At 52.0% G+C, this 27,671-nt stretch overlaps 1 protein-coding gene across 19 annotated transcripts in view; it reads right to left on the bottom strand.

Annotated features, from left to right (window-relative positions):
• Positions 1–27,566, bottom strand: part of LOC105189045 (ankyrin-3) — a 105,344-nt gene extending 77,778 nt beyond the window's left edge. For 11 of the 19 annotated variants that reach the window (XM_025301890.1, XM_025302185.1, XM_025302210.1 and 8 more), the window contains exons 1-2: positions 27,233–27,565; positions 23,960–24,302 (exon numbers count right to left, since the gene is read on the bottom strand). In XM_025301890.1, coding sequence (XP_025157675.1) covers positions 23,960–24,142 — 183 coding nt within the window. In that variant the 5' untranslated portion in view covers positions 24,143–24,302; positions 27,233–27,565. Of the gene's footprint in view, positions 1–23,959; positions 24,303–25,479; positions 25,960–27,232 lie in introns of those variants that run through there. The other 8 variants (XR_003113507.1, XM_025302364.1, XM_025302402.1 and 5 more) reach the window with 6 other exon arrangements.
• Between the last annotated feature and the right edge of the window lie 105 nt (positions 27,567–27,671).

Genomic DNA, 27,671 nt, shown 5'->3' with positions numbered 1-27,671 from the left:
AGACGCCAGCGAGTAAAAATTGAGTGTCCAGAAGAGACGTTGATGAATCAAGAAGCTCAGAGCGGGAATAAAAGAGGCACCGTGTAAATTACTCTTAACTGGTTGTAACGCTATCGCGAAATGTAGAACGCGTTTCGATTTCGCCTCGGTGAAGACGCGGCGAAACGCGAGAATTCAGCGAGACGAGGAGTGACGACGGCGTTGTCAGCGCCAGCGAGACGGGAAGAAGAATGCGCGTTAACATTCGACCGAGGTAGCCGAGAGGACAGTCGTACGACGAGCCTAAGCTGAGCTTCCGCAGGAGTCTCCTTGTTCCCGCAAACGAGTCCTCTCGCTTGGTCCTTATTCCGCCCGGGCGAATCCACGCATGGACTTTTTTTCTGCTCTTCGCGCGCGAGCGAAGATCTCGTCCGAGTTTCGTGTACACGCTCGACCTCACCCGGTCTCGGGCAGGGGGGAGGAGGGGGGGGATTTCGGATAATTTTCCGCTGGCTGGAAAGTCACGTGCGCCGGAGAAGCGGCGACACACGCCGCCGCCGCCGCCGTCGACTCGATTCCTCCGGCGAGAATTTCGGGCGAGAATACGACTGGTCGCGAGCGCGGCGAGATTAGTAGCGGCCGCCGGCGTACATATGCGCGGAGTGCAACGACCCGGGGATCAACGGACCTCTCTCGCGCAGGTATCACACACTTTTTCCCTTTCACGAAGCATCCTGCGCAACGGGCAACGGTTCCCGGCCGCGCGGCGGTGGCGGTGGCGGTGGCGGTGACGGCGGCGGCGGCGGCGGCGACGCCGCAAAAACGCGCGCTCGAAAAAGCGTGACCGCTCGCTTTCAGACGCTCGTCGTCGTCTCGGCGTGTATAAATAGTGGATCGTTACAGCACGAGGAGGATGCGCCGCCTCCTAATAATAAAAGGCCGCGGACGAAAGCGCAGGAGCGGCGACTCTCCCCCCGGAGAGACTCTCGATGATTCAGCCGCATGGCGACGGCGTCGGATGGCGCTCTCCGGGAAATGATCTCTGGAGGAAAGCTCCGGTCGCGCAGCGCGAACTAAAAAAACTAGTTAAAGCTCTTGGCTACTCGCCGAGTACCTCATTGACGACGTCGGACGCGAGGAAAATTGCTCACGCTCGAAATTGCCGCGGAACGCGGTGGAACGAAAAGATGTCGGCGAGATGACGACGCTTGCTTGCTATCGATCCGGCAGATTTGCGAGACAGCCCGGGCTCCTTTCTCCTCTCCATTTTTCTCTTTCTAGCGATCCGTAAAGCAGCGTGAAATTAAAGTGACAAAATCACGAGGAAAGATAAATTATGTGTCATACGCGTCCGTGGGATTCCGTCCCCGAGGGAAAACCGAGCAATAATGACTTCCGCCGGTGCCGCTGGAAAGTAGAAAGGTCACCGTCGTGACCCCGTAAAGAGAAAGAAGCGATTCCATTTGCATAGTCGATAACGAGAACCAGAGAGAGAGAGAGAGAGAGAGAGAGAGAGAGAGAGAGAGAGAGAGAGAGAGAGAGAGAGAGAGAGAGGGAGCTCATGGTCGGGACCAAGTCAAAGGGCGGAAAAAAGTGGCCGAGGCAACGATGTGTCGGCAATTAGAGCCGCGACAATGACAAAACGAGACTGGGTTCATTGACTGGCTGATAGAGGAGGAATAATAAGAGGCGAACGAGGAAGAGAACGGTGAACGGGACGAGGAAGAGTAGAAGAAGACGACAGAGGACGACGGGATGAGGAAGAAACACGCAGCGCGTAGCGTAAGCTCCGAAGCGTAACCGGACGAGCGACTCCGATCAATGAAGTAATAACATACGGCGGCGAGATGCCGGTTGTTGCTTAATGCCGGATCGCGGCGGAAAATGCCCGGCCGCGGTATCCAGATGACGGGAACGAGACGGAGGAGGAGGAGGAGGAGGAGGGAGACGAGAGGAGGCGGGCGGAGAATATTATATCTCATCCCGAGATGCGCGTACAACACAAACGCGAAGCGTCAAGTCCGGAGTAAATTTATACCTGACGCACGAGCTGTCTCCTCCTGGAGCGCTCTCTCTCTCTCTCTCTCGCTCGCTCGTAATTGAAATTCCCGCACGAAGCGGTTTAGCGTGTCGCATAAGACGACGTAAATGCGAAGATTGAAGCCGCCGCGGCCGACTCCGTCGGCTTCTTTGTCAATTTTACGGAATATTTCGACACGTGTTCCTACGCGCTGGACACGGCCTTTAAATCCGTCGCGCTAACGACGCGCTCTCGACGTGGGCGCGGAAACTATGTAGAGCAGAGGAAAAAGAGAAAAAAGAAGAAACAAAACGAATCATTCCGTCGGCGAGCGCGCCCGAGGAGAACTCGTTCGCGGCGCGAACGGTTTTCCGATCCGCGCGACGCGACGACTCGAAAGTTTCCAACGGCGTAGAAATTTTTGCCGCGATGTGAGATGAACGCTAAAAATAACGGATCAACGGATAAAAGAGCACAACGTTGAGCGACGGCCGTGTGATTTATATTCCGGTCGCGAGAGGCGCGTAAAACAGCGACGCGGAGAATTTGTGTGCAACGATACCATTAATCAAGGGACATTAGCAAACGGGAAGTGAACTCCGCGGCATTAACGGTCGCGCTCTTCATTATGCTGTCGCTCGCGGACATGCATCAGAGAACTCGGTGTCAGTCGCCGTGGACTGTCGCCGGCGCAAGTGGCTGCCGGCGGTCGAGCAATTAGTACTCGCGGCAATAATGACGGTAGCAATGTAATTACCTCGGTGGAAACAATGCGAACTTAGCTGGCGCTACAATGACAGCGGCGGTCTCGCTGAGCCGACGCGAGTCGGCTGCTGCCGAATCGCGCGGAGCCGTTGATTAACGGCGGGATTAAGTTCAGAACGAGTCGAGATCGAAGTGCGTCGATCCGACCTGAGCCGACCTGATTCACGTCCGAGCTTTTTATTCCCTGGAGCGAAATCTCCCACTCGAAACGAGCGGAAATTCGCCTCGGTAAAAGACATCGAGTGCGCGCACAAGATTGTGAGCGCGTCCCACTCGGAAAAACTCACTCACAAAACTCAGATTGGATTTTTCATTTGTATATACGAGTTAATATCTTCGAGCGAATTTTTTCTTCGTAGGAGAGTACGCGAAGTACGTTACAGCGACTTTTTCATTTGGACTAAAAGTACCCGCGACGATTCGCGGTCGTAAAAGGCTTCTTCGAGGTAGAAGATAAAAATTCGGGCTTATCCTCCGTACGGGAGAGAATCTACTTCGTACGAGTGGAAAGTCGCTCGAATTTCTACTTACGCTCTACTCTTCGAGTTGCATTTTCCTCGGGGAAATTCAAGGAGTCAGACGCGAGATAGGCGTGAAAAACTCGCTGTCGCTGCTGCGGATCGCGCGGCGCGAACGGAATCGATACACGCAGCCTCGATATCTCGCTTCAACATCTACGTCGTAACAACGCGTCTACGTTCACGCGCTTGGTACGGCACAAGCGGAGTAAATTTCGCTAATTATGGAACATAGAGACGGTAAGGAATTTCATTGACACCGCCGTATCATTGATCGCGCGTTCGAATAGGGCGACAGCGAAGTTGAAGATCTATTTTCGTTGCTTACGGAAGAGAGGGAGAGAGAGAGAGAGAAAGAGAGTCTGCTCGGCGTGTTCTTCTTGATCGATGCCGTTTACGAAGCATCGTTTCTAGCCGCTGGGAATGTAGCAACGCGCATTACGCACGTGGGGCTACACACCGACGGCGGCGATCTACGTTTAGCCGGGACATCAAGAGAAAGAGAGGGAGAGGAAGAACGAGAGAGGAAGAGAAAGAGGGAGAGTCGCTACACGCTGCCGCGTGCTGGACATAACAGTTAAAAATAACGCGAAGCCGCGATTACACGCGACGACGACGACGACGACGACGACGACGAGGTGCCCGGCTGGACGAACGAGCCTGAAAATTCCTCGACGCTAGCGTTATATACGGAGGATATTTCAACATCGTCGCGTTTAACCTCGAGGTAAAATTCCCAAGACAATGGAACGGAAATTAGAATCGCGACGTCCCGGCCGAGAAATTCGCCTCCGACAAATTCTCGCCGAGCTGCTCCGTCCCGAAGTGGGTCGGACATCCGGAGCAGAAAAGGAGGAGAAGACCGCTGCGGGCGCTGCGGGCCGAGATATCCCGCGATATTCGCGCGTGTGTGCGCGGCTTTAAACTCGAGGACCGCGCGCGGAGGTACATATCTCGTGTGTATCTCCGGCGGTTGTGCACCTCGAAGAGAGCGGAGACGTAGGACGTGTCTCCTCGCTTTCTCACCCTTTCTCCTCTCTCTCTCTCTCTCTCTCTCTTGTCTGTTCTCGACGAGTCCTCGACGACTGCAATTAAATCTATCTGTTTCGCTGGGAATCCTCCTGCGAGACGGTTCCCGCGGGCGGCGACCTCGACGTCCCCGACTAACGCGATCGCCTCGTCGATAGGATTACGCGCGAACGTCTTCGCGCCAACGACCGTTCCTAATGAGCGCGGAGGGGGTCGTCGAAGACTCGCTGCAAGTGCAATGCCACGTACGACTGCGAGGCACGCTCTATCCTGCCTGACGTGAGCCTTGTTGGAGCGTCATGCATAAAAGAGAAGCGCCGCGAACTTGCCTGTCGGCTGGACGATGTGACCGAACGTCGATGAATATCTTTCTTTCATAAACCTCGCGACGATGCGATGGCGCGAGTTAGCCGAGTTGAAGTCGCGGACGCGAGTCGTTGACCCCCCCGAGAATGATCCTCCATCGATCGCGAGACCAGGTTGCCTCATCTAGATCCGGAGTCAGCTGGTCAGCTTCGGTTCGGCGAGCCCGGCGGATTATTATTTATGCGTCTTTATATTATCCGTTGTTCATGTATATTTTGCACACGAAGAGAGAGTTTATTCGATACGGTATGTCGGTGTTATATCGCGCAACCAGGATGCCAAATAAGAGACCAAATTTACATATCGCGATTAGTACTCGGGATGTTTCTTCAGCTTTTAGCACTCTGGGTGTCTCTTCCCGACTCTCTTCAACTTTGCGACGCGAACACCTGAACGTACCACCACACGTGAAACAGTTCTCGTTGTATGAATATTAATATCTTCTGGAAAAATTCTCTCCCTCTGTGTGCGCGCGTGTGGAAGAGGAAAATCGTTTTCCGCGGCCGTGACAATCGCGGGGCCCATTTTAAGCGGCGCCCACACGGGCAGCAAGGCGCAAGGATCGCGATGATAATTAAAGCGGCGGACAAAGAGACGATTCTCGGCCGGGTCGCCTCGCAGAATCCGAATCCGAATTGCTGTCGCGGCCTCGTGTACGACGCGTAATGTGCGCGAGCCGATCTCTTATGTAATCGTCACGTATTACGGCCGGCAAATGACATCACGTCCAGCGTTACAAGCGTTGAGGTCATCAGGTGGTCCCCCCCTCCCCCTCTCGTCGCCGACCGGGCCGGCCGGTACTGGGAGGTTTTTACGGGCATCTTGTCGTGTACGCGTTCGGGATGACGGCGTGCGTACACGCAGGTAAATTGAGTTTCTCGGCGTAGCGTAAATTCACGCTCGGCCTCGGTCCGCGCCGAGGTTGAACGCGGAACGCGATGATCACACGGCGAGTCTATTCTCGCTGATGACTTTTCTTGTCACATTCCCGACGTGGATTAAACGACGCACCGGGAGAGACGCTGAAAATATATATACAGTGCGCACACATGTGTGTGTACGTGTGGGTGTGTGTGCGCGCGCGTCGTGCTGTGAAAATTGACGCTCGTCTCGAGCAATTAATTTCCTCGATACTGCGCGAAACGCGGGGAGAGGAGGACACGAGGAAAATCATCGCGCGCGTGATTTTCTCAAGGCGGCGGCGCGCGTCTTGCGACGTACCGCGGGATCTTCGCTATTCGTTCCCTCGGCACCTTCCCACACCACGTCATGTACGTTTTCGAAGAGAAAGAAAAGAAATGAGACGGACACAGCGCGGAACGGAGCGAGATCGCTACATCACTCGAGAGTGACTGCTCTCGACTTTGCGCGCGCGCATGGCTCGAGTATACAAATTCTGTTTACTCCCTTAAGCAGCGCTGGCCGCCGGCCAAATATCGATAGGATGCGTTAGTGGAGGAGGCAAGACTCCGTAAGAAAAACACGGGCCGCTACAGAGGAGAAGAGTTGCGTACTTCGGTAGTGGCAGTCATTAATCTCGAGCGTCAAGATGACGCGTTTCGATGGCGAGCGAAGTAATCGCGAAAAACTTCCGCGATGCGCTGCCTCCGACGCGTTTGTCTGACCGATCGCGAGTCGTGCGGGTAAAAATCACGCGCTCGTGCTACACAAATTTAATAAATCAATGTTTCACAAGTGAGGTAGCAAAGAGAGCGGCGGCATAGCCGCAATTGGCGAAACGAATTGGCATCAATCATCACGGCCCGGTAACATTTCTGCGAGCACGGAGAGAACAAAATGGCTAATCCCACTAAAAGTTTCGGCGATAAACGCATGTTGTTCCGGCGTAAAAATAACTTTAGAAATATTAAGGTTATTCTCGATATATCGTGGCGTACAATCGCGCCAAAATCACTTCACCGATTACAATGATTTTGCTGTGCAATTATAGGAAGTTTAAAAAAAGGGATTCAAGAGCAGACGGTACGCGCAAAATGGAGGAAGGAAAAGTCCTAATAAACATGGGCCGAAAAATTAATATTAATAAGATATAATATAAATATAATAATAGTTAATATAAAATTAATATTGTATGAAATTGGAAAATTAATATTAATAATTAAATTGAAAAATTAATGTCAACAATTAATATTGAACTAACGTAAAATTAATACTGGAGTTACGGAAAAGATCGTTTTTCAAAACAAACCCTAAAAAGCGCTGAAACTTTTTTTTTAAATACCCTGTATAGGCACGAACGTCCTTCCCTCGGTGCGAGTACAAGACAAACGTTTGTCGCGCAAATCTCGACGATAGAAGCGCTCGCTCCTATTTATCGGCGTGACTCGATAAAACGTAACTGTTACGCGAGCGGCGCAACGACGACACGGCGCGGCGGATTCGCTCGAATAGGTGTCCGCCGTCGCAGCTGCGCGTAATCGCGCGTAATGTATTCGCGGCGATGAAATTTAGGACACGAGGCGCAACCGGTCGCGCGATCGGCACGTCGCGTCCCAATTTTCGCCGCGTGCAAGGCGAGCGTGCAGTCGTAGCGTGACTCATTCGTATCGTCATCTGCGAAAAGTCCGACAGCACGCTCCGCGTTGAACAGCCGAGCGGCGACCAGCGGCTGCGAGGGGGCCTTCGCGAGGAGATACATTCCCTCTCGGCGGCCCGGGTTTTACGACACGGTGCCGTTATGGCGATCGAGCGTCGAGGTCGCGTCTCGGGTGGAAAGCAATTTGAAAGAGCGGCTGTAAAAATAATCGTTTAACCGCGCGCGCCGATAGGCGAGAGTGTCGTCGCATCGATATGCAGAAATCCGCCGTTACTGATAACTTGCGCGTTCTGTGCAGCCGAGTCCGCGTTATCGACGATCGCAGATTCACCCTCATCGCGAGTGCCCGCGAAATTGGCGATTTTCCAGCGATTATCACCGCCGTGATTCGACGCGTCGCGAGCGCGCTCGCGAGATCTCGCTTTGCATCTGCGCCGCGTTACCACCTCCGAGCCGTTAACGAAGCACGTATATCCCCCCCCTCCCCCGCATACTCTCCGGTGTCAAACGATTGAACCCTGAACTGGTTGTACTGTTATATCAGGTTCTAAGGCAATCTCTAATTGTATCTCCCTCGCTCGCGCGCGCGCGAGCGAGCGTTACGTCCGAACGCGCCGCGCTTGTCACGGTGAATCGAGCGTGGCGGAAATAGCCGCGGAGATGCTGCGAATACGCCGAGTGCCTCTCAAACGCTGCACGCCGGCCGTTGATTAACGGTAAGTCACGATTCCGCCGCGGACCGGTGCTTGCTCTTTATCGATGTACGCATGTAGTCAGCCGCGATTACGAAGTCCGAGCCGAAGTCGACTTGAGAGTCGTCGTACCTCCTCGCCATCTTCCGTACTAAAGAAGAATGTTCCACTCGGCGAGGAGAGGGGAACAACGACCGGGCGGAAAAGCTGGGTTCAACATGCGGAAAATTCGCGACGGAGAGAATTCCTGCGCGCTCGATGGTCCCCAACGAGAATTACAGCCATGAACGCTCAGACGAACGGAGCTGTCGTTTCTTATCGACGTCAGATTTACGCCCGACGCCTGTTCGCTCGCAACGCGGATTCGCTGAGATTGTTTTCTTCTGCGCGCGGACACGTGATTTCGACGACGAGGAAACATCGCAAGAGCCTGCGGTAGTCGGTTCTCTCGGTCGCTGATAATTGCCACGGGGTCCGCGTCGAGCGGTTATAAAACGTGACTTGCGAGAAATCGTCGCGGCTATAAAACACGCGATGTCGCTGGAAATCGTATTATTCCGAGCGGAGCTCCTTTTCGCGCGTTCTCGCGCGATACATTCGGCCCCGCTCGCTCGTTTATGTGTTGGCCGACGTTACATCCAGTATAACGTAATCTCTTCATCGCCGCCAGCACGTCCTTTTCATTGGGGCTTAATTAAATGTACGCCCGGCATACCGGAGGAAACGAGGGCGGGCGGGCGGGCGGACCCCCGCTCCCTCGCTCTTCATCTCTCTCTCTCTCTCTCTCTTTCTCTCTGACTGAACAGGGGGACACAAATGGAGAGCGCGGTTGAAAGGGTCGAGGTCGTCGGTTACGGCGTATGCACAACGGCGTGGACTGAATTTCAGGAGTCCGTCATAGATACGCTTCTTCCCTTCCCCCCCCCTCTCTCTCTCTCTCTCTCTGTCTCTCTTGCCCGTGAAATACAAAAGGGAACCGTGTCGCGATATTTTTCTTCTCTGTGATGCGTTTTTGCCGTCGCGAGATGGAAGGGAGAGCAGAAAAGAGGGAACGCTGACTCCGTCAGCGTGAATTTGATTGATGTGTCGCCAAAAAGATCGCGCGCTCGTCAGGACGCCGTAAAATATCGAACGCAAAGCTCTATATTCGATATTTTGGGTGATAATAATTCGAACGCGAAGGAAAGACTCGCCGAGAGAACAGCACGCGAGAAGGTCGAGAAGTTACGACGAAGAATACAACGACAACGTTTCGCCCCGGGCGAGCACCACCGGGTCGAGTCAACGCGGCGACTACGCTCGTTGTTTCCGAGAGAGAAACGCCGCTCCTCCTCGGAGCGATCCCGAGGACTCTCCGGCAATTTTCATTTCCAAGGGTGCGTCTTCTCGGCTTTTCGGTGTGATCGGCCGCGTGTGATTCGAACCGCCGCGAATTTAGGCCGCGTAATAAAGATTCTCGAACAATACGAGGGGGAGGTGAGTCGAAACTGGAGACGAAGGGGAGGGAATTAAAGTAATGAAGCGCTTCCTGGTCGCTGCGTCGGCGGACAGAGGCCGGGGAGAAAGAGAGAAAGACACAAGAGCGGAATAAGAGAGCTACGTGGAAAGAGTCGGGGGAGAGGGGAGGAGGCGCCGATCGCGCGATACAAGGTAGGGCAGAGCATTACACAGGCAGGTATAAGTACGACAGATACACATGGATGTACATAGGTATATATGTGGAGCAGGCAAGATGGAGTCTCGGAGGCAACGGGTCGATATGAAACGCGGCAGCGCTATTGCAGCAAACCGCCCCTGCTCGCTCGTCCGCAAGACCGCGATCTCTCGCTGGCTCCGCGTTACCTCCTTTCCTTGCTTCCATTTGCGCCGCTGGCCGCGGCTATCAATCCGCCTTATCGTCGAAATATTGCTATCGGCAACCGCATTCGCCGACCGACGCGCGAGCATAAACCGCCGACCTCGGATTTTCGCGAGGATCGACCCGCGCGGAACGTTCCTCAGGCCTCCGACCGGCATCATCTGCTCCGATTTCCCGAAATCCATGTAAGCTCAAATTAGCAGAGCAATATTTCAAGCAAATGGCAAACCCCAAGTTTCCCCGATATTTTCTCCGGCTTTCATTTTACGCCTTTTTACACGTGTTGGTGATTTATTATTCTTCTCCCTTTTTTTATTTTCTGCTCTATTGGAATGGAAATACGCGCGCTACGTGCGCGAATCGCCGATGTTACCGAACGAAAAGAAAGAAAAGTGAATTTTGACAATACTCTTGTACCGTTCCGAGAGAGATGAGTTAGAGAAGTCAAGTTACCGATGTGAACCTGACAAACAAATTAATAAAAAAAAAAAAAAGAAAAATTGTCAACACGGTTCGACCCGTTTTTATACCTCCCTTCAAATCGGTCTCAAAGATATCTCAAAGGAACCGGAAGTAGAGAATTTTCAAAAATCATCCAAGAGGTACTTTCGCCAATTTTTGAGACAAACACAAAACGGTCAACGACATTCGAAAGAGAATCCATTCGTATCCGTTTGTACCTCAAAGGAACCTATTTTCTCCCTCCCTCTATCTTTTTATCCTTCGAGGTACAAACGAAACAAAAAGTGGTACAAACAAAGTACAATCGAACCGTATCGCGAATTTGTTTTTTATCAAGTTGCTTCTCAGGTTCACATCGGTAGTCAAGTTCGAGGTAAGAATGGTTCCTGACCACCAAATAGAGAAAAAGAATGACAAAAGTGTCAGCCGACTCGCGCGACCGACCGTAAAAATATTTTTTCGCTTGTCATTCCCGCGAAAATGTTCATGTCACCGAAAACGAGCGTCTCCTGAGCGAAACTGCCGTCGCTTCTCACGGACGAGCGATAAATGCGCGCCTCACACGGTCGCGCACGGCGGAGAGGCGGCCGCCTTCGGCCGTAATAACAAAACGATAACGGTAACAATAGTGCAGGCTAAAAAGTAATTTATAGTTATCAGCGCCGCGGGCTCACGATCGCCCGGCGTGCCCGCGGCGCGGCGCGCCGTCCGCCGTGATAATAATAGCCGCGACGAAACGGCCGCCAGCGTGAGAAAGAGAGCCCAGGTAGATATTTTTCATGAATTGTCGCCGCGCGACGCTCACCGTAGTCAGTCATCGGCTACGATGACTCGGTCGGTGCTGTTGCTGCCTCGACGACGACGACGACGTCGTTTCCGCGGATATATGAAACCCGTTTTGCAGCCGTTGACAGCTGACTCGGCGCCGTAACGCGAACGTCGCGGTGGGCTCTCCTCTCTTCATTGTATTCGGCCGGATTGCGAAAGAGCACTCGCGCGCGACGTGTCGGCGATCGGCGTATAAATTAAAGGCGCGTTCGCGCGATATTTCTATACGGGCGATTTTTTCGTTCCCTGACCTTTCAATTTCTTCAACGCTTCATTCGGAGCTGACGTAATCTCGACGCGTGCGTGAGTGCTCGTGCACGCGCGCACGCGAGAGCGTACAAACAAAAATAATCGTGATGGTATCGCGGCGGATCGACTGACGTATATACAACGAGCGAATAATCGCGAGACGGGATTTGCATTATACGCGGCCGAAAGAGAGAGAGAGAGAGAGAGAGAGAGAGAGAGAGAGAGAGAGAGAGAGAGAGAGAGAGAGAGAGAGAGAGAGAGAGAGGAGCAGACAGACGCGGAGAGCGAAAGGAGAGCCTGTCGATCGCGCGCGCCGCAAATATCACGAGTATACAAATTATCAGCCGCGCCCGGCTGGAGTTTGGACATCGTGACGTTTGGATTAATGGTTAAGAGTCACTTAATGCGTTTGTTTATACTTCGCAGATACGCGTGCGCAAATGTAAATCGAATGGAAAGTAAAATCGTCGACGGTCGTGCACGCTGAGAGAGACGCAAATGGATACATCTTGTCTCTCTATTTTCGTGCGTGTCTCTCTTGCTTCCTCTCTCGCTCGCTCTCGCAGCAATGGAAATATTTAACCGTCGTGTGTATACTCGCCGCTACTACCGCCGTCTATCACATCTACTTGTCACCGCAACGATGTATTTTCTCGATGAGCGCTGCTGGCTTTTTGCTACTTTCCAGCGACATCGAGCAAGTGACATGAATTAACGCGGCGCGAAGAGCACAGAAAAGAGCGCGTGTAAGCGACGCGCGTTTGTCGCTCGCTTCTGCCGAGTATTCCTCTTTGATCGTAATTACGTTTGATTTCGGCCAATTGATTGTCGTCGGCGAAACGCGTGCTGCCACTTGAACGGATAACGTGTTTCAATCGCGACGCGAGTCACCTTGGCGACTCTTCTCCGCTGTTTGCGCAAAGTTGCCCGCGCCACGTCTCGGCGGAAACTCGAGCCGCATCGCGATTTTCTCGTTTCGCGCCTGACCGATTTTCTCGCGTATTAACCGAAACAAATGGCGCAGGACGAAGAATGTCAATTTAGCGTCTCGATCGACAGCAGCTTGTGACGTTGCTCGCAGAAATAACTACGCTGGAGAGCGCTGAAGAGACGAATCCAGATTCTCAGCAGATTGGAGCGCGCTCTCCGCGTCCTCCGTTTATTTACGTTATTACGATGAGCAATTAGCGTATGACCTGATAATCTCAGCCGGTTATAAATGCACTAGAGACTGACCTAGCCGCCTACTCGATAATCGATACAGGTTGTTGCACCGGCTTTGCGAACCCACCGTTTGTGTGTCTTCGCCTACGATATCACGCCCGATATATCGCGCACTTTCCAATTCCCATTGTTAACGACGCTGAGCTCTGCCGCGCATTTGCGCGGTGCGTACGCCCTCATAGAAAATGTCTTGGCATCCGAACGAGAACGGAGGTCGGTTTTTCGCGGATCTACGCGGATTCGAGTTAGAAGCGTAGAATATTTCAGATACGATAAGTGGAGGATCCAATTTTCCCAATACATTTTTCCTTTCTTTTAATTTTGTATCTATACATATTTAATTTTGTAAATATACAATCGTTGATATAAAGATAAGTAATTATCTATTACCATAAAAAAGTATATCAACATTACCGAGAAGAAGAAAAAAATGTAGGTTCCCGTAACGTTTCTGGGCCGATATTATGATAATTGAATAAGCAATTTGGGACAAATTTGTGAATTCTAATCGGAATCTATGCCGTATCTGGGAAAATACTGCGAAATTTCTATGCGGGACAGAGTGCGTGATTTTCAAATTTACACAAGCACAAAGGTACAGAAAACAAGTGGAATGTCGCGATTGATACTAACACCCACGAAATACTTCAATGGGGAGATAAGATATTTCACGATTACGGAGCGCGTCTTCCAATACGCGTGCATCGTGCAGCATTTTTCGAAGTAGGTCAATATCGATTATACGGGATGATGCGCCGCGAGCGCAGAAACGCGCGTTGTAAAATGTCACGCGAGAATTAGGACAACAAAAACGCCGCAGCTCGCTTATTATACGCCGGATGCGTCCTTTCTCCCTTTTTGGAATCGGCTAATTCCTTTGTCCGGACTGCTAATATGCGCGCTCGAATAATTGAAAACGCACGTCAATCCGCTCAATTGGAATCGAGTACGAGCAGCGGGTCGTTTATTCCGTTCTATAGAGCTGTGAGCGATATATGTGCATTCGTTTAATATTAAAATTCACTTGGCAATCGAAAATCCAGACACAGAGCCGTCAGCAAGATGAAATGGAACAGAGACTTCGTCATACGTTTGTACGCGTCTCTCTTCGGCGACGCTACGACAAAAAATAATTACACACACACACACACCAAGAGCAAAATTTTGCCGACTTTAATAAAAACTGTGTCTACTAAAATTAAATATTAAATTTAAATGAATATAATAAGCCTAATACTTTGGTACGTCTCATTGTAGTAGAGCGAAATATAAATTGCCTATTACACACAAAGATACGTCTATACGTGCAAACTAAAATTTTATTCTTAGCGTCACCAACATTATTTTCAGCGCATATATGTCAAGTTATTGCGCAAAAGTACGGCGCATTGTAACGGCGCACAGCCACGTTTCTGCGAAAAGCGAAACGGGGAGAGAGGAAAACAAGAGAAAAAAGGACAAGACGCCGGGAGAATCGCCGCGTTAAATAACGAAGAGTAGGGCGAGCTGCATTTAAATTATCTCGCGCTCGTATCCTCGAATGTCCCTTGAAAGCGACACGAGGAAGCTGAGAACGAAAGGGAGAATGGATGAAGAGTTTGAAGCTGTTAGGCTATAGCGAGAGTTAACAGCCCCGGCACTTCTCTCCCCTCTCAGACGAATTAAAGAACGTTCGGCTGGCGCGCGAACCCTTTTCGATCGCGAGAGAGAGAGAAAGAGAGGGAGAGAGAGAAAGAGAGGGAGAGAGAGAAAGAGAGAGAGAGAGAGAGCTGTGAGTCTCTATGAAGGGAGATACTCCGCTTTCCGCGGCGACAGGACGGCGGGGAAAAGCGAAGAGAGGGTGAGGAGCGTATTATCAACGTGGCACGACGCGCGACGAGGGCTACAACCCTTGTGTCGAGTTTACACAGCTCGCTACTTATCGCGTGTATGTTTAAAGAAGTGTATGCACCAACCGAAATGCGCATTCGAGCTGCCGCACTTGGTCGTCGCCGGCTGCTGCTCTCGTCAGACGGTGCCTTTGAAGTCCTCTAATCGAGGACCTTGAGCAATTCGCTCGGTATCCAATTAACTCTGTGAGCAAAGTAACGATCAAGTACGCGCGCGGATATGTGTGTGTCGAACATATCGCAGCTATAAATCGTACATCGTAACTCAGCACGGATTTCGATTCTCGTAATCAAGCATTGAAATTGCCTCCCAGCAGATCTCAAAGCAAGGATTCTGAGGTCTGCTCAAGTTAGGATGCACAAGTGTAATTATTGTTTTTGGAGGTTTTCTTGTACAAAGAAATATTAAAAACTGTCGTCTAAAGAGTCGATAAAAATTCCGGCTGTGATACAGCGCTCTGAATATCCAATCCGATTGGCGAAGATTTATAAGGATTACGAGTGACATGAGTGAAATTTAGCGCGAGTTAAGTTCAGAGAGCCCATCTGCCTCTCCGCGAGGCTCCGACACGATTTAATAATTAAATCAGGTCCATGGAGAGAGTGTGCGCGCGCGCAAGAGAGAGAGAGAGAAAGCTACCAACCACACCGCTACCCGTAGTCGCTATAACTCCGTCCTCTTCTGAAGCTTTCAACGACGACACGGCGTTTTACGAGAGACATTATTAAAGTGGGTCAATCACGGCTACTTCCGATGTTACATGTCTGATGCTCTGAAGTACTCGTCAAGGGCACAATGCCAAATATCCGCGGAAGCCCTTGTCAAGTCGCGAAACAAATGCCGCGCGAGATGCAGCCAGAGCAATTAGCTTCAACCCGCTTTTCCGTCCACCGCTCTGAATAACTGTCATCTCCCACCGTTAAATCGCACGTAGTTCGACGTAGTCGCAGAAATAGAAGAGAGAGAGAAAGAGAGAAAGAGAGAACGAGAGAGAGAGAGAGAGAGAGAGAAAAGATACGAACGTATCGTTAACGTGCCGGACGCAAATTCTCCCGTGAAATCAACGACGATCTCTGATGATATTCCTCGCGAGATATCTTCTCGAGATTCAAGGCAGCGAAATTACCACCTGCCGGGGAATTTTTCTATTTCTAAATCGCGGGAGACGCGCAAAAAAACACGAGTGTCCGTATGCACGGCCGCGCGCGCGTGGAAATGATTCACGTCATGGCTGGTTATTACTCCGTCATAATAAATCGCCTCTGAGGACGCGCGTGTACCAACTGATGCTGATGATGAGCGTGTATTCGCCGCGATTCGCGGCGATTTGAGCTTCGTTCAAGTGAAATTTCACGGCGGTGCGCGTACGTACACGCCGCGGACGACCGCGGCCGTCCAGCGTAAAGCCTGAAGAGAAGCCACCTCGCGCGCTCGCATTCAAGCCTGAACGCCATTGCGGCGGCGTACTGGCGCGAAAACGTTTATTTTCAGTCCACCTTTACAGCAAGCGGAAGAGACGCTGCCGTGTATGTGTGTGTGTGTGTGTACACACACACACACATACACTCGCGTACGTATGCGACGCGCCTGTGTTCGCCGGTGATTTCGCAGCGCACAAACGCCAGTTCCATCCGGCGTGAAAGCGACGGACGGAAAACAACGCGCTCCACACATGCACCGACCGACAATGTGCGCGCGGTTACACTCGGGAAAAAGGAAAGAGAAAAGAAAAAGGGAAAAGGGAGAGAGCCGGCCGCTCTCGGCCAGCCGGCGGAGAACCGCGGATAAACTCCGCGGATAGATCAGCCGCGGCGGGAATCGATATGCGGGAAATGAAAAGTCATTCCGGTTACTACGCTCCGGTATCGCTCGCGCACAGCAACCGTTTATCTGATCGTACCGCGCGCGCGAGTTATGCAAAAACCGTTTTAATAATGCTCCTCTACATCGAATGTACGGAATATTCATGAGTTACGGGCTCGTTCTCCTCCTCGTTTTCTTCTCTCTTTTCCTCTCGACTGCTTGAAACGTGAGAACATTAGTATTTAAGAATATTTCCCCAGGGTGTGGCGAAGGGAAAGGTGAGGAGGAGGGGGGGGGAGGGAAGACGGCCTCGGGAAGAAGTCTCGTTACCGTTCGATCGAACGGCACCCTTCGATCTCTCCTGAATCCCGTCGTCGACGCGCTTCGCTCTCACGGCGCGGCGCCGCGACACGAGAATAAAAATCGCGGACTCGAGTATGCTATTGTCTGCAAAAAAATGGAGCAAAGAGCGAACTTTCCGCATCGTTATCTCGGTAAATTCGACGTCGCGCTATGGTGCTCCCCCTGTTTCCTAGCGAGACGCGACGCGGCGACATCTCTCCTCATCAACCCGCGCTGCTCTTCGCGGACTCTTACAACTCGGGATGAATAAATCCATCAATCTAATCGCGGCGGCCCCGTTGTGCCGCACCGAGCCGGCGTGGCTGCCTCTTTCAATCAACCCGCTACTTAACGCACTCTCGTGCGCCTAAAGTATTTCACAGAAATACGCGTTTCCGGAAGGGGAGGGGGGGGGGGAACGAGGGATGACACATCTCGCGAGCGCGCGCGTGCCTTCGTCACGACGTCGTCGTCGTCGCGTAGCCGTCTTATTGCGAACAATCAGACGTAACTCGCGCTTGTCATCACCACCTATCATCATCATCATCATCATCATCATCGTCATCATTATCACGCCTGCGGCCACGTCGGACACGCGCATGTCCGTTACACGTCAGACCGAGAGCCGCGGTGTAATCGACGACGTAGTCGACCCTCGGAAGGCGCACCGTGACGCGTCGCGTCGCGTCGCGTCGCCGAGGAGGAATCGTCGTCGACGCGGTCTGAATCCCGTAATGCGTCGCGGCCGACCTAGATTCGCGGTCGCGCGCGCTGCTGCGGCAGCACGCCGCACACACCACCTTTCGTGTCCTTTATCGCGCACACGGGCGTCCTGGACGGCGACGGCGATGACGGGTACGGCTTCAAATCCGGACGAGCGCCGTGGGTTGTGCGGGCTAATGTAATTAACTCGGCCGGGGCGAGCACGTGCGACGCCGCGATTTCGTGTGCGGCTCCTAACTGTTTTAGCGCGGATTCCACACACTCGGGCGGGTTCCGAGCGGATTTTTCATCACGCGACGACACGGCCAAAGCCAAACGTCGACGTTTCGCTTTCCGATGCTCGCTACTTGCTTCCGATTCATTTCTGGAGATCGAGCTCGAACCAGTTCCAGCTGTCTCGAGCCGTCTCGAGAGTACACGCAGTCGGAGAAAACGCGATCGGCTAGACTCGTGTGAAGGAGAATTGGCGTTTACAGACGTACGTGAGCGAACGCACCTGAATTGTCGCGAATTTCCCGGCCGATTCCCGGCTCTTGAGAATCGATTTTCATTCGCAAGAAGCGCGAGTCCCGTTCGTCTTCGACGAAAGCGCGCTCGATTACCTCTCGCGTCGCGTTAAATTCAAGCGATCTTTCTCCCCGTGTGTGACTTTCGAATCTCGCCTCTCGTCGAGATGAAGTTCGCTCCGAGCTAAACGAGTCTCATTACTCTCCGAGTTAACCGGGAATATGACTTGTCGCTCGCGCGGGGCCGTGCTCGAAGATCGCCCGGCGAGGTGAGGACCCCAGAGCTCATGACCTAAAAACTATCGACGCCTCGGGAGATCGAGCGAGGAGATTTCGGTGTCCTCCCTGTGGACGACGCTGAGAGAAAGGGAGAGAAAGAGCAAGAGAAGGATAAATATTTGCGATAGAGAGAGAGAGAGAGAGAGAGAGAGAGAGAGAGAGAGAGAGAGAGAGAGAGAGAGAGAGAGAGAGAGAGAGAGAGAGAGAGAGAGAGAGAGAGAGAGAGAGAGAGAGAGAGAGAGAGAGCGCGTGCGGCGGCCTTGATTTATATCGGGCGGACACGCAAAACCCTGGCGAGCAAGTACCGGCGCGCCAATCTTTTAAGCGCAGTCATTACGCGCCCGGCCGATTAATCAATTCGCTATCTAACGACGTGACTGGACGAGACGGTGAGACGCGATTCGGCGGAAAGCCGGCTTTTATTTACGGACGCGCGCGCGCTCGCGTACGCGTCCGGCCGCGATTGGGTAACCTCGTGGCCTCGAGATCTTGTTCAAGGTTCCTCGGTGAGGGTCCACGGTGAAATTATGACGTAAGCGTGAGTCCAATAGGCCGAGGAAGAGAGCGGTGGAACGACGAGCTCGCTCGGAGCGCGAGCGGAGCAAACTTACAAGCTGTCGTTGTCGACTTCTGAGAATCTCGATAAGCGATGTTGCAGCGACCGGCAATATCGCTTATCGCAATCCCGCAGGAAGGCCACGGGCGGTCGTATCTCAACGCTGCAACCCCAATCTCGCGCCGCGTATTTACCTTACGTGGGGACCTGAAATCGAGCGCGACCGCTTTTTTATCGCAGCGCCGAATGCGCAATGTTGTCAATCGTGAAGCTCACCTCGTCCTGCTACTTCGTGATAACGAAGTCTCCAAACGTATTCTTTCTCGGCGAGGTTGCGTCGGGCGTTGACTGATCGAGGACTTTGCTTGACTGAAAGCGACGTGGAAAGTAACGTCGAGTAAATTGTGACGATGATTCTTTCCATCGATTACTTCGGCTTGATCGATGATGATCAATCTCGATCGATGATAATGATCGGTGTGTGCTCTAATTAATGACTAATTTCGCCAACCGACTCAACTATTCACGATTGCGCACTCGACGATTAATTCTGATTATCGATTTTCGCCAACCGAGACCTTTCGATGAGACAATCGATGATTGTCCAACTGTGTAAAGCAGATTGCACCGACAGGTGTGCACATTCTCGCTCTTTCCGAATGTCACGTTAACTTAAGTAAACTAGGAGCTCGCCACGTTAACGCAAATACGCGCGTGCGGGAGGTTAAATCTGTTTATAAATCTGTTGTCGCACGTGCTCGCGATGCTCCGTCACGCTTTCCACGCGCCTATCACACGATTCTGGAATTCTGCAATTGGTGAATTTCGCCGGGGGATTCAGCGAGGCCGGCAACTCGCGCGCTACGTTTGTTGAGTCGAGGCGTCAGCGACGTTCATAGCGTATGACATCACGAGCAAGGAGAATGAAATAATTTATCAGCGAGTTATGCACGAGACGGACGTTGTACGCCGAGCGTATCGCATCATCGCGAGCGCGACATATTTTTCAAGAGAGCGAGAGCGAGAGAGGAAGCAGGGAGGGGGGAGGAGCAAAAGCAACGAGTATAGTATTCCACGCGAGAGTACTCGTGGTAATTAGTGTGAGAGAGCGTCTCTCGACTTGATTTTGGTCACATACACATACACACACGCACGTGCAAATCCACACACACACAACGTTGCATACGTCGCCTGAAAGGTTCGCGAGGACTCTTATTTTTTTTTCCCGTCGCCAACTCATTTCACCTACGCCAGCGGAATGTATTCGATTCGATGCAAATAAATTCACCGCGCCGCGAACGGCCCGCCCGCCCATCCCGACGGACTTACTTAGTTGTCGCTCGGACTTGTGCAGCATAAAACGCAGCCTTGAACGTAGCGGCGAAAATGTCGCAAACTCGCTCTCGCGAGCACGAAGCAGCAGCAGCAGCAGCAGCAGCAGCAGCAGCAGCAGCAGCAGCAGACCGCCGCGGACGCTCGACGGAAAGTGCGAGTGAGACGAGCCGGTGCCGCGGGTCGAGAATCGGCGGAATGCCGCGGGCATGGCAGAGAAAAGAAGAAAAAGAGAGAAAATCGCGACTTAGAGCGCGGAGATAAAATAACCGGCCGATTCGCGCACTTTCTCGATCAGCGTCGCAACCGGTTTCCTCTTCTTATGTCATTCCTGCGACCAGGCGCTCTCTCACCTTGTCCGAAGAACTCCCTCGTCGTAGCCTACTTTTTCCCTCACCCCCCTCTCCTAGCCCCCCTATTCGCTGTATATCCTCCCCGCCGGCTGTGCTAAAAAGGTAGCCAAGGTGAGAAAAGGCAGCCCTCTGGCTGGCCGACTGAACCGGCGACTCCTCGCCGGTCGCTTCAACGACTGAGAGCGCGCCAGGGGTTTCCCGGGGCATCTTATCTTCACTCAACGGCCGATTCTTCTTTATCTTCGGCGGAATATGCGTTACTACGACGTATACTGCCGAGCGCGTACATGCGGTCTCAACGACAGCCGACCGTACCGTACCGTACCTTAGTCGACATAAACGGTCCGGACGAGGCTGCGTGATCATCAGCGGGGCAGGTTGACATTCTTCGGCTGACGACTTTTTATCGCGCGTCTAGCCGACGGACGCGAGTGGACTTGGACGGCGTTTCTCCTCGTCGTCTATCCCTCTCCCTTTTTCTCTCTCCTGAATCCCGCTCGTCAGGATCTCCGCTGCCGTGAGCACGGTACGCGCGTCCGCTCAATCTATCTCCGTCTCGGCCTACTCGACCACGCTCTGCACCACGCTTCGCAGCAGCAGCAACCTACACGTTCCTGGAGTAACCGTGACCTTTGAGCCGCAACAATCGGTCGCGGGTCTCAACGGCCTCTTCGCATGCCTATTAACGCGCGACAATCGACGGCGCGATCGAGGTATTCGCACCCGTTTCACGCGTCCCACCCCTCCTCCCCAATCCCGATCGAGCAGGTGCTCGGCTCTGCAAATAGAGAGCCGACGCGGCGCGGCGGAGAGGAAAACGCGAGAGACGTCGCCGCCGTTGTGCCGCTGGCGCTTTGACGTCTCGCGAGGATGCGCGCTGAGGAGATGCGAAGGAATCGATGTTGCTGCTGCAATCGCTGCGGCACGTTTGCGCGTCTCGCACCCGGCGAGACGTATCGCGCGAAATGCAGCCGAGCTACTGCGGCTTTCAAAACTGCCTGAACCCCCGTCATCTCGTCGCGTGAGGCTCCGATAGTCCGATAGTGAGGAACTAGTTTCTAGACAATTCGCAGAAGCTAAGTTACCTCATTGGACATCTGTTGCGTTCCGAACCGGCGGGGGAGAGAAGAGAAAAAGGAACAATGTGTTCGATGCAATGTCTGAAGATCCAGCGCACGGCAATTCGCGAAACGAGCGTCGAATGGCGGCTCAAGGGCGGAATTACATGCGGAGCAGATCGTTTTTAAGGCTATTTTTACGAATTTTTTTAATAGAAACGGTCATTGGACTTGAAATTTGCACAGTGTATTCATTAATGTTCAAAGTATAAAATATAAAATTTGTTGCTATCTGTATGGAAAGTACACACAAAACTTTAAACTGTCGACACGATTACGCAACAACTACTGAACCGAAATACTGAACTTGAAATTTTTACACAATATACAGTAGGCATGTAGTTTTTGTGTCCCTACCTCGAACACAGTTATATTTTATTTTATTCATTTTTTTAAACACGATTACAAGTTGAAGAAAGTTTCATTTTCTATATTTTTTTTATATAGTCATTATTTTTCCACACTTGGCTTCACTGCCTTCATTTTGGCACGGGCCATAACAGCAACTGTATATTTTAAAAATCTTTCTCATTTTTTTGGTTTTTTTTCAGAGTAGTGAGAGGCCCGGAATTATGTCGATAGCAAACATAAAGCTCGCAAACGAACGACTGCATTTTTACCTATTATAATTACAAATTGGATCGGGATTCTTGTGATTCAATAAAATTTATTTTATACTTTGAACATTAATGAACACACTGTGAAAAATTCAAGTCCATTGATCCTACCGTTTCTGTTAAAAAAATTCGCAAAGCTAGGCTTGAAAACGGCCCTCCGCATGTAATTCCTCCCTTAAAACCGCGAGCGTGGACGAACCCTCGCGCTTCACCCACGCGATCGAGAGAATTGCGAGCGAACATCGCGCGGAGAAACAGCCGGACGCGAGGTCGCGTATGGCAATTAGATACTATGCATACGTGCGAGGCCTATTATTTGCGATAATGCGAGTCCTCTCCTTACTCCGTCGCCGTTGCCGAAACGCGGGTTCGTGACGGCGAACTCGCGCGCGATTGATCGCGTGTGCCGTGTATTGTGAATTTTTCAATATGTAATCGCACACAATTGCAACCGCCCCACAGCTTGTAATAAGCACGGTGGGATATTCCCGTGAAGTATTCGGCCATTCGCGCGGCTGCGGCGCGAGGTCTGCCTGAACGCAACAAGGATCGAAACGACTCATTCTGACGTCGACTCATTGTTATGCGTTATATTATCGCTTAAAAAAGAAAGAGGAAAATTCTTCGCTCGTATGGCGCGTAAGCTCTGCGCACACAAATATTACGTAACATTTCAAAATAGCGAAAGATAGAAAAAATGGCAAAAACTAGTAGAGTAAATAATAGTAACTGTTGTAAAATAACTAATTGCGAAATAACGCGGTATCTTTCCCCAGGCGACATTAAAGCGCCAAGAACGATCTCGACGGTCAGGAGGAATTTGTCCTCGCCGGGGACAAAGAGAAGATTTGCTGAATTTCGTTGTTTATACCAGCTGCGACTACTTGCATTCGCGCGTAATCTATATTTAGACGCGAGAAATGTAGCGAATGCAACTTAGAGGAAATAATTTAGCGCGATAGTCAGCGCGCGACAATGTCTCGCTCGGTACCAGCCAGTTTTGATTACGCAATTTTCTCTCTCCGTTTACAACAACATGGATAAGGCCGGGAGAAAAGGAGGAAAGAGAGAGACTAAATCGCTAAATCGGGCTTGCTCGATTCAGTCACCAGTGAAACCGGTTTTTAGCGCTTCAACGTCGTGTCTTCCATAATATTATCTTGTTGCTCGGCTTAAAAAGCCCTTCGTGCACGCACGAAAGCTGAGTAGTTTAAAAACCAGAAATAAAAAACAGAAAAAAGAAAGAAGGAGGAAAGAGACGAATGGGGGTACAAGTCATTATTCTCGCTTAACGGAAACGGAAGGATTCCTCGCACCCTCGCGAGATCCTGCAATTTATAAACGGAACATTCCAACGCGCGAAATACTTGTTACACTTTGTGCATGAATTTATTCACGAGCAAAAGCAAACGTTATATGCACGAAAGTCGCGGCGTGCGTCGTCAAATCGTCGCGAAAACGCGAGAAGCGCATCCCGCGTGCAGTGTTGAGTGCATCGATTGGAATTTCACCAACCGATCAAATTATTCACAACCACAAATATATGGCAATTAATTGTAATTATTAATTTGCCGATTGTTTTAGTCAGCTAACATTTCAATCGGTTAATCCTCCGATGTCTGATAAGTACAGTTTCATGTTCCAAATTTTAAAAATCTTCGCGACATTTGGAGTCGAAAACATATAAATTAAATATATATATATATATATAGACATATAAACATTTTATGATAAGATTTACGAGGAAGATTTACATATTTCTGAGACACGTTGTGAGACGAGAGAGATATGCCGATTAAAGAGAGAGTTAATATCCAACACTCTCTCTGGCCGAAGGGGTCGCCGAGCGGTCGGTTTTGCAAAAAATCAAATGTCAACATGTCAAACACTCACCTGCTTGCCGGCGCGTGGCAGCGTCTCCACGTTGGTGCCGCCGACGACGGGCGCCTTTTCCGGGCCGCCGTTCTGCTGGCTGACGTTCACGTTGTTGGCGTTGTCGCTGACGTTCACGTTCGTCCCGGTACCGCCGCCGCCGCCGCCGCCGGCGCCGCCGCACTTCCCGTCCTCGCCCGTCATCCTCGCCCCGTCTTCGACTGCTCCGTCGATTCACCACCACCCTCTCGTCTCTCACTCACCCTCTCTGCCTTCTCGCCTCGTTCTCGTCTTCCCCACGCTCCGATACTCTTCCGCTCGTTAATTCCCAAGCTTCTCGGTCCAGGGCTCGGGATCCCGGTATCTGCGCGGGTGTCGAACCGATCAGAGGAGAGACGACGAGCGCGCGCATCACGCGTTCCGTGCGACCCGATAAAATAGATTCTACATTGTCTCGCGAGTATCCTGCTTTCTCCCTTTCCATCTCTCTTTCTCCCCCCCCTCTCTCTCCCTCCCTCCCTTTCTCGCGCAGAAGGCAGAACTTTGTTGTCCGAGAAAACGCCGCTTTTAATCGGGCTTGAATTGTTAATCCGAAGTTCAACATATAAGTCGCTAACGCGAAGTTTGATATCTGGATTGTTAACACCGAGTTTAATGTTTGAATTGAATCAACGCAACGAGAGATCTCGGGCTCTCGTTAACGTAAGTGAGTGTTACACGGAGGCACTCGGAAATGCAAGGTCCGTAGTAGCTCGCGCTCGGGTCGTCCTACCTGAGCGAGAGAAAGAGAGAGAGAGAGATAGAGAAAGAAAGAGAGAGAGAGAGAGAGAGAGAGAGAGAGAAAAAGACGCGACTTTGAAAAGACCGACGCGACCGCGAACTCGACACGCTTCTCGAGTCTCTCTCGCGAATTTCACGTCCACGGCTCGCCGTACCGTCACGACGGCGACGAGCCACCGGGTGTATCGAGAGCGCGCGCGACTGCGGAGATCCATCGTGTGGCCGAATTGCTCCGGTTGTTCCTCGAGGAACGCTATTTTTAGCGGCCGTCGAAACGATACGGGCGTTATAACCGTACATGACGAAACAGCCCGAGAAGAGCACATTGTAAGCACCGCACCGCGCCTTCTCTCTCCCCCTCCCCCCTCTCGCGTTTCTCTCGAGACTCGTTTTTCACTACAGAGCCAGATCGCCAGCGAAAGCTCGACTAGGAGTCTCGCGACATGGAGTCTATACGATTCTCCGACACCGCCAGGCAACACGAACGTCCTCCGACAACTCGGAGGTCTCCAGGTCGTCATCTCCTGGAAGACAACGTCCCGACGACTCGTGGCTCGGGCGTTCGCATTGCCTGGAGCACGGCTCTCCTTCGTGGAGCACTGCGCAGAACGATTCCACAAACTCCGCGAACATGACACCGGCGAAGATGCGAAGAGCTTTCTGCACTTTTGGGCGGGAACGCGCGGAATATTCCTCGGTGAAGCGTCGAGAGAACCGGGAGGGACGACGAGCGCGCGATCGCGCGTGTCGCGGATATTCACCGGTGGCGAGGAATTAACGGGCGTCCACTCGGCGAGCAGCGACTAGTCGAGAAAATGCGCACACGTACACGTACGTTGGCGTAAGCTCGCTCGACGCTCGACGGCAGAACCACCGGGAAAATCGATTCGAGCGTGCCCGTTCGAGCACTGCGCGCCTCTCAAGCCGCGGCGATAAAAACGGCCGCGCGCCGATCCCGTCCCGGCTCTCTCCCGACGTTCGCGGCCGGAACACTCGGTGATGTCTCTCGTTAACTCGATCCTGCCCCGCGGAGAGGCGGAATCGTTTCCGGAATTCGGCACCAGTGCGCGCGCCTTTTCCCCCTGTTTTGCTTTTTGTCGTCGTCCTCCTTCTCCTCCTCGTCCTCGTCGTCATTGAGTCGCCGTGTCGTCGTTGTATTGTCGCGAGTGTATACCCGTCGCCAATGTGTGTACACAGACTGTACGTGGCGATTTAAATCAGAAAAAAATGGATGGAGAGAGATGGGATAAATAGTTACAGAGAGATAGATAGATAGATAGATAGATAGATAGATAGAGAGAGAGAGAGAGAGAGAGAGAGGGAGAGAGGGAGAGAGAGAGAGAGAGAGAGAGAGGAGAGAGAGAGAGAGAGAGAGAGAGAGAGAGAGAGAGAGAGAGAGAGAGAGAGAGAGAGAGAGAGCGTGTATGTGTTATGTGTGTTTTGATGTTTTTATTCTGGTTAGCGGCTATTCAAGAGCCATTTAACGGCCGTTTAAAAGCGGAAAATCAATAAAGTCGCGAATCTTGGAATCGGACGATACCTGCGAGGTTATCGCGTTTCACGAACGGGAACGAGCAGCGGGCTTGACAGGATACGGGTGTTCCGACGCAGGCACACGGTTGGGCTTCGGGTTCAAATATCACTGAACGATACTGAGCGACGGCGAATCGCACCTCGTCCCGAGTATCTCCTTTCGTATTCCGAGAAGTACGAAGTTGACGTGCGCGTATCGAGTTTTCGTCTTCCACGTAGCGCGAGATCATGGTCGTCCCGTTACACCGAGTTACGTCCGAATCGAACGCGCTAACCGTCATTTTTGCGCCTTACGTCATGGCGTCGCGTCAATTTTACAAAATGGTTAATGCCGAGCACGGGTCGATACTCAGCGCGGTATAAACATCCCTACCTTGCGAACGACACAGCGCGTGCTGAATCAATCGCTCGACGATAATCCTCCGCGGACATGCTCGTCGGCGATCGACCGGATCGGATCGCTTGTTGACGAAATAAAAAGGTGAGCGAGATCGAAGGATGCATGAAACGGTAGTACATCCCGCTTCCGCGATTACTAAACCGGGATTTCGTCGTTCGTTATACGCGCACGCACAGGTTATATATATATATATATACACATTATATATACATGTATATGCATACGTATGTATATTAACGTCGACGGCGCCGGGTCTGGCTCCTCGGCACGGTATATTTCTCGCGCGATCGATCTCTCGAACCCTTTTTCCCGCACTTCGGCCGAGTTTGTGCCGCGGTTCGGTGACGCCGCGCGGCGCCTCGAATCCGCACGATTATCGAACGATACGTCGAAACGCTCACCCTGATACGGTAGGACGAAAAAGAACGGGGGCGGACGGACGAGAGAGCGAGCGAACGAACAAACATATCAACGTACGTACGTACGTACCTGCGAGCAAGCGAGCAAAAGCGCGCGCGCGCGCGCGAGAGAGAGAGAGAAATACAGGCAGAAGAGATAGAAAAATAAAAGGACGCTCCTACTAGCAGAGAAAAGAGGTCGTCTCGTACGCAGGGTTGCACCGGGGATGGCGGGGGTACCTTCAAAGTCCACAAGCGTCAAGCACCGCGGTATTCGAACGAGACACTGTTCCCATCCGAGAGCGCTTCCTCTTCACTTGTCAAATCACACAGCGACGCGCCGTCATTTTCCCGTTGCGTTCTCTCACCGCGGCGTTTCCCCTCGCATCGACCGGTCGCCGCGCACACACGTACGAATGTGGTGAATCCGGACTCTCTGCGAATCGCCCGACGAGGAAAGCGTAACACAACCGCCCTCCCTGATACTTCGCGCAGCTTTGATCGTCGCCTCGTCCTGCCACCGACCGATGGCGACGCCGCACCCGACGCGACATCTACCGGCCGCGTCAAGTACCAGCCGCAATTAAGTCCTCGCGAGGCACGCGCACGCGCGCGCGCCAAG

This window comes from Harpegnathos saltator, unplaced genomic scaffold (genome assembly GCF_003227715.2).
Source record: "Harpegnathos saltator strain DR-91 unplaced genomic scaffold, Hsal_v8.6 scaffold1, whole genome shotgun sequence".
NCBI classification, from domain to species: Eukaryota; Metazoa; Arthropoda; class Insecta; order Hymenoptera; family Formicidae; genus Harpegnathos; species Harpegnathos saltator.
The sequence above is the reverse complement of the archived record's forward strand: the minus strand, read 5'-3'. Positions and strand labels throughout refer to the sequence as shown.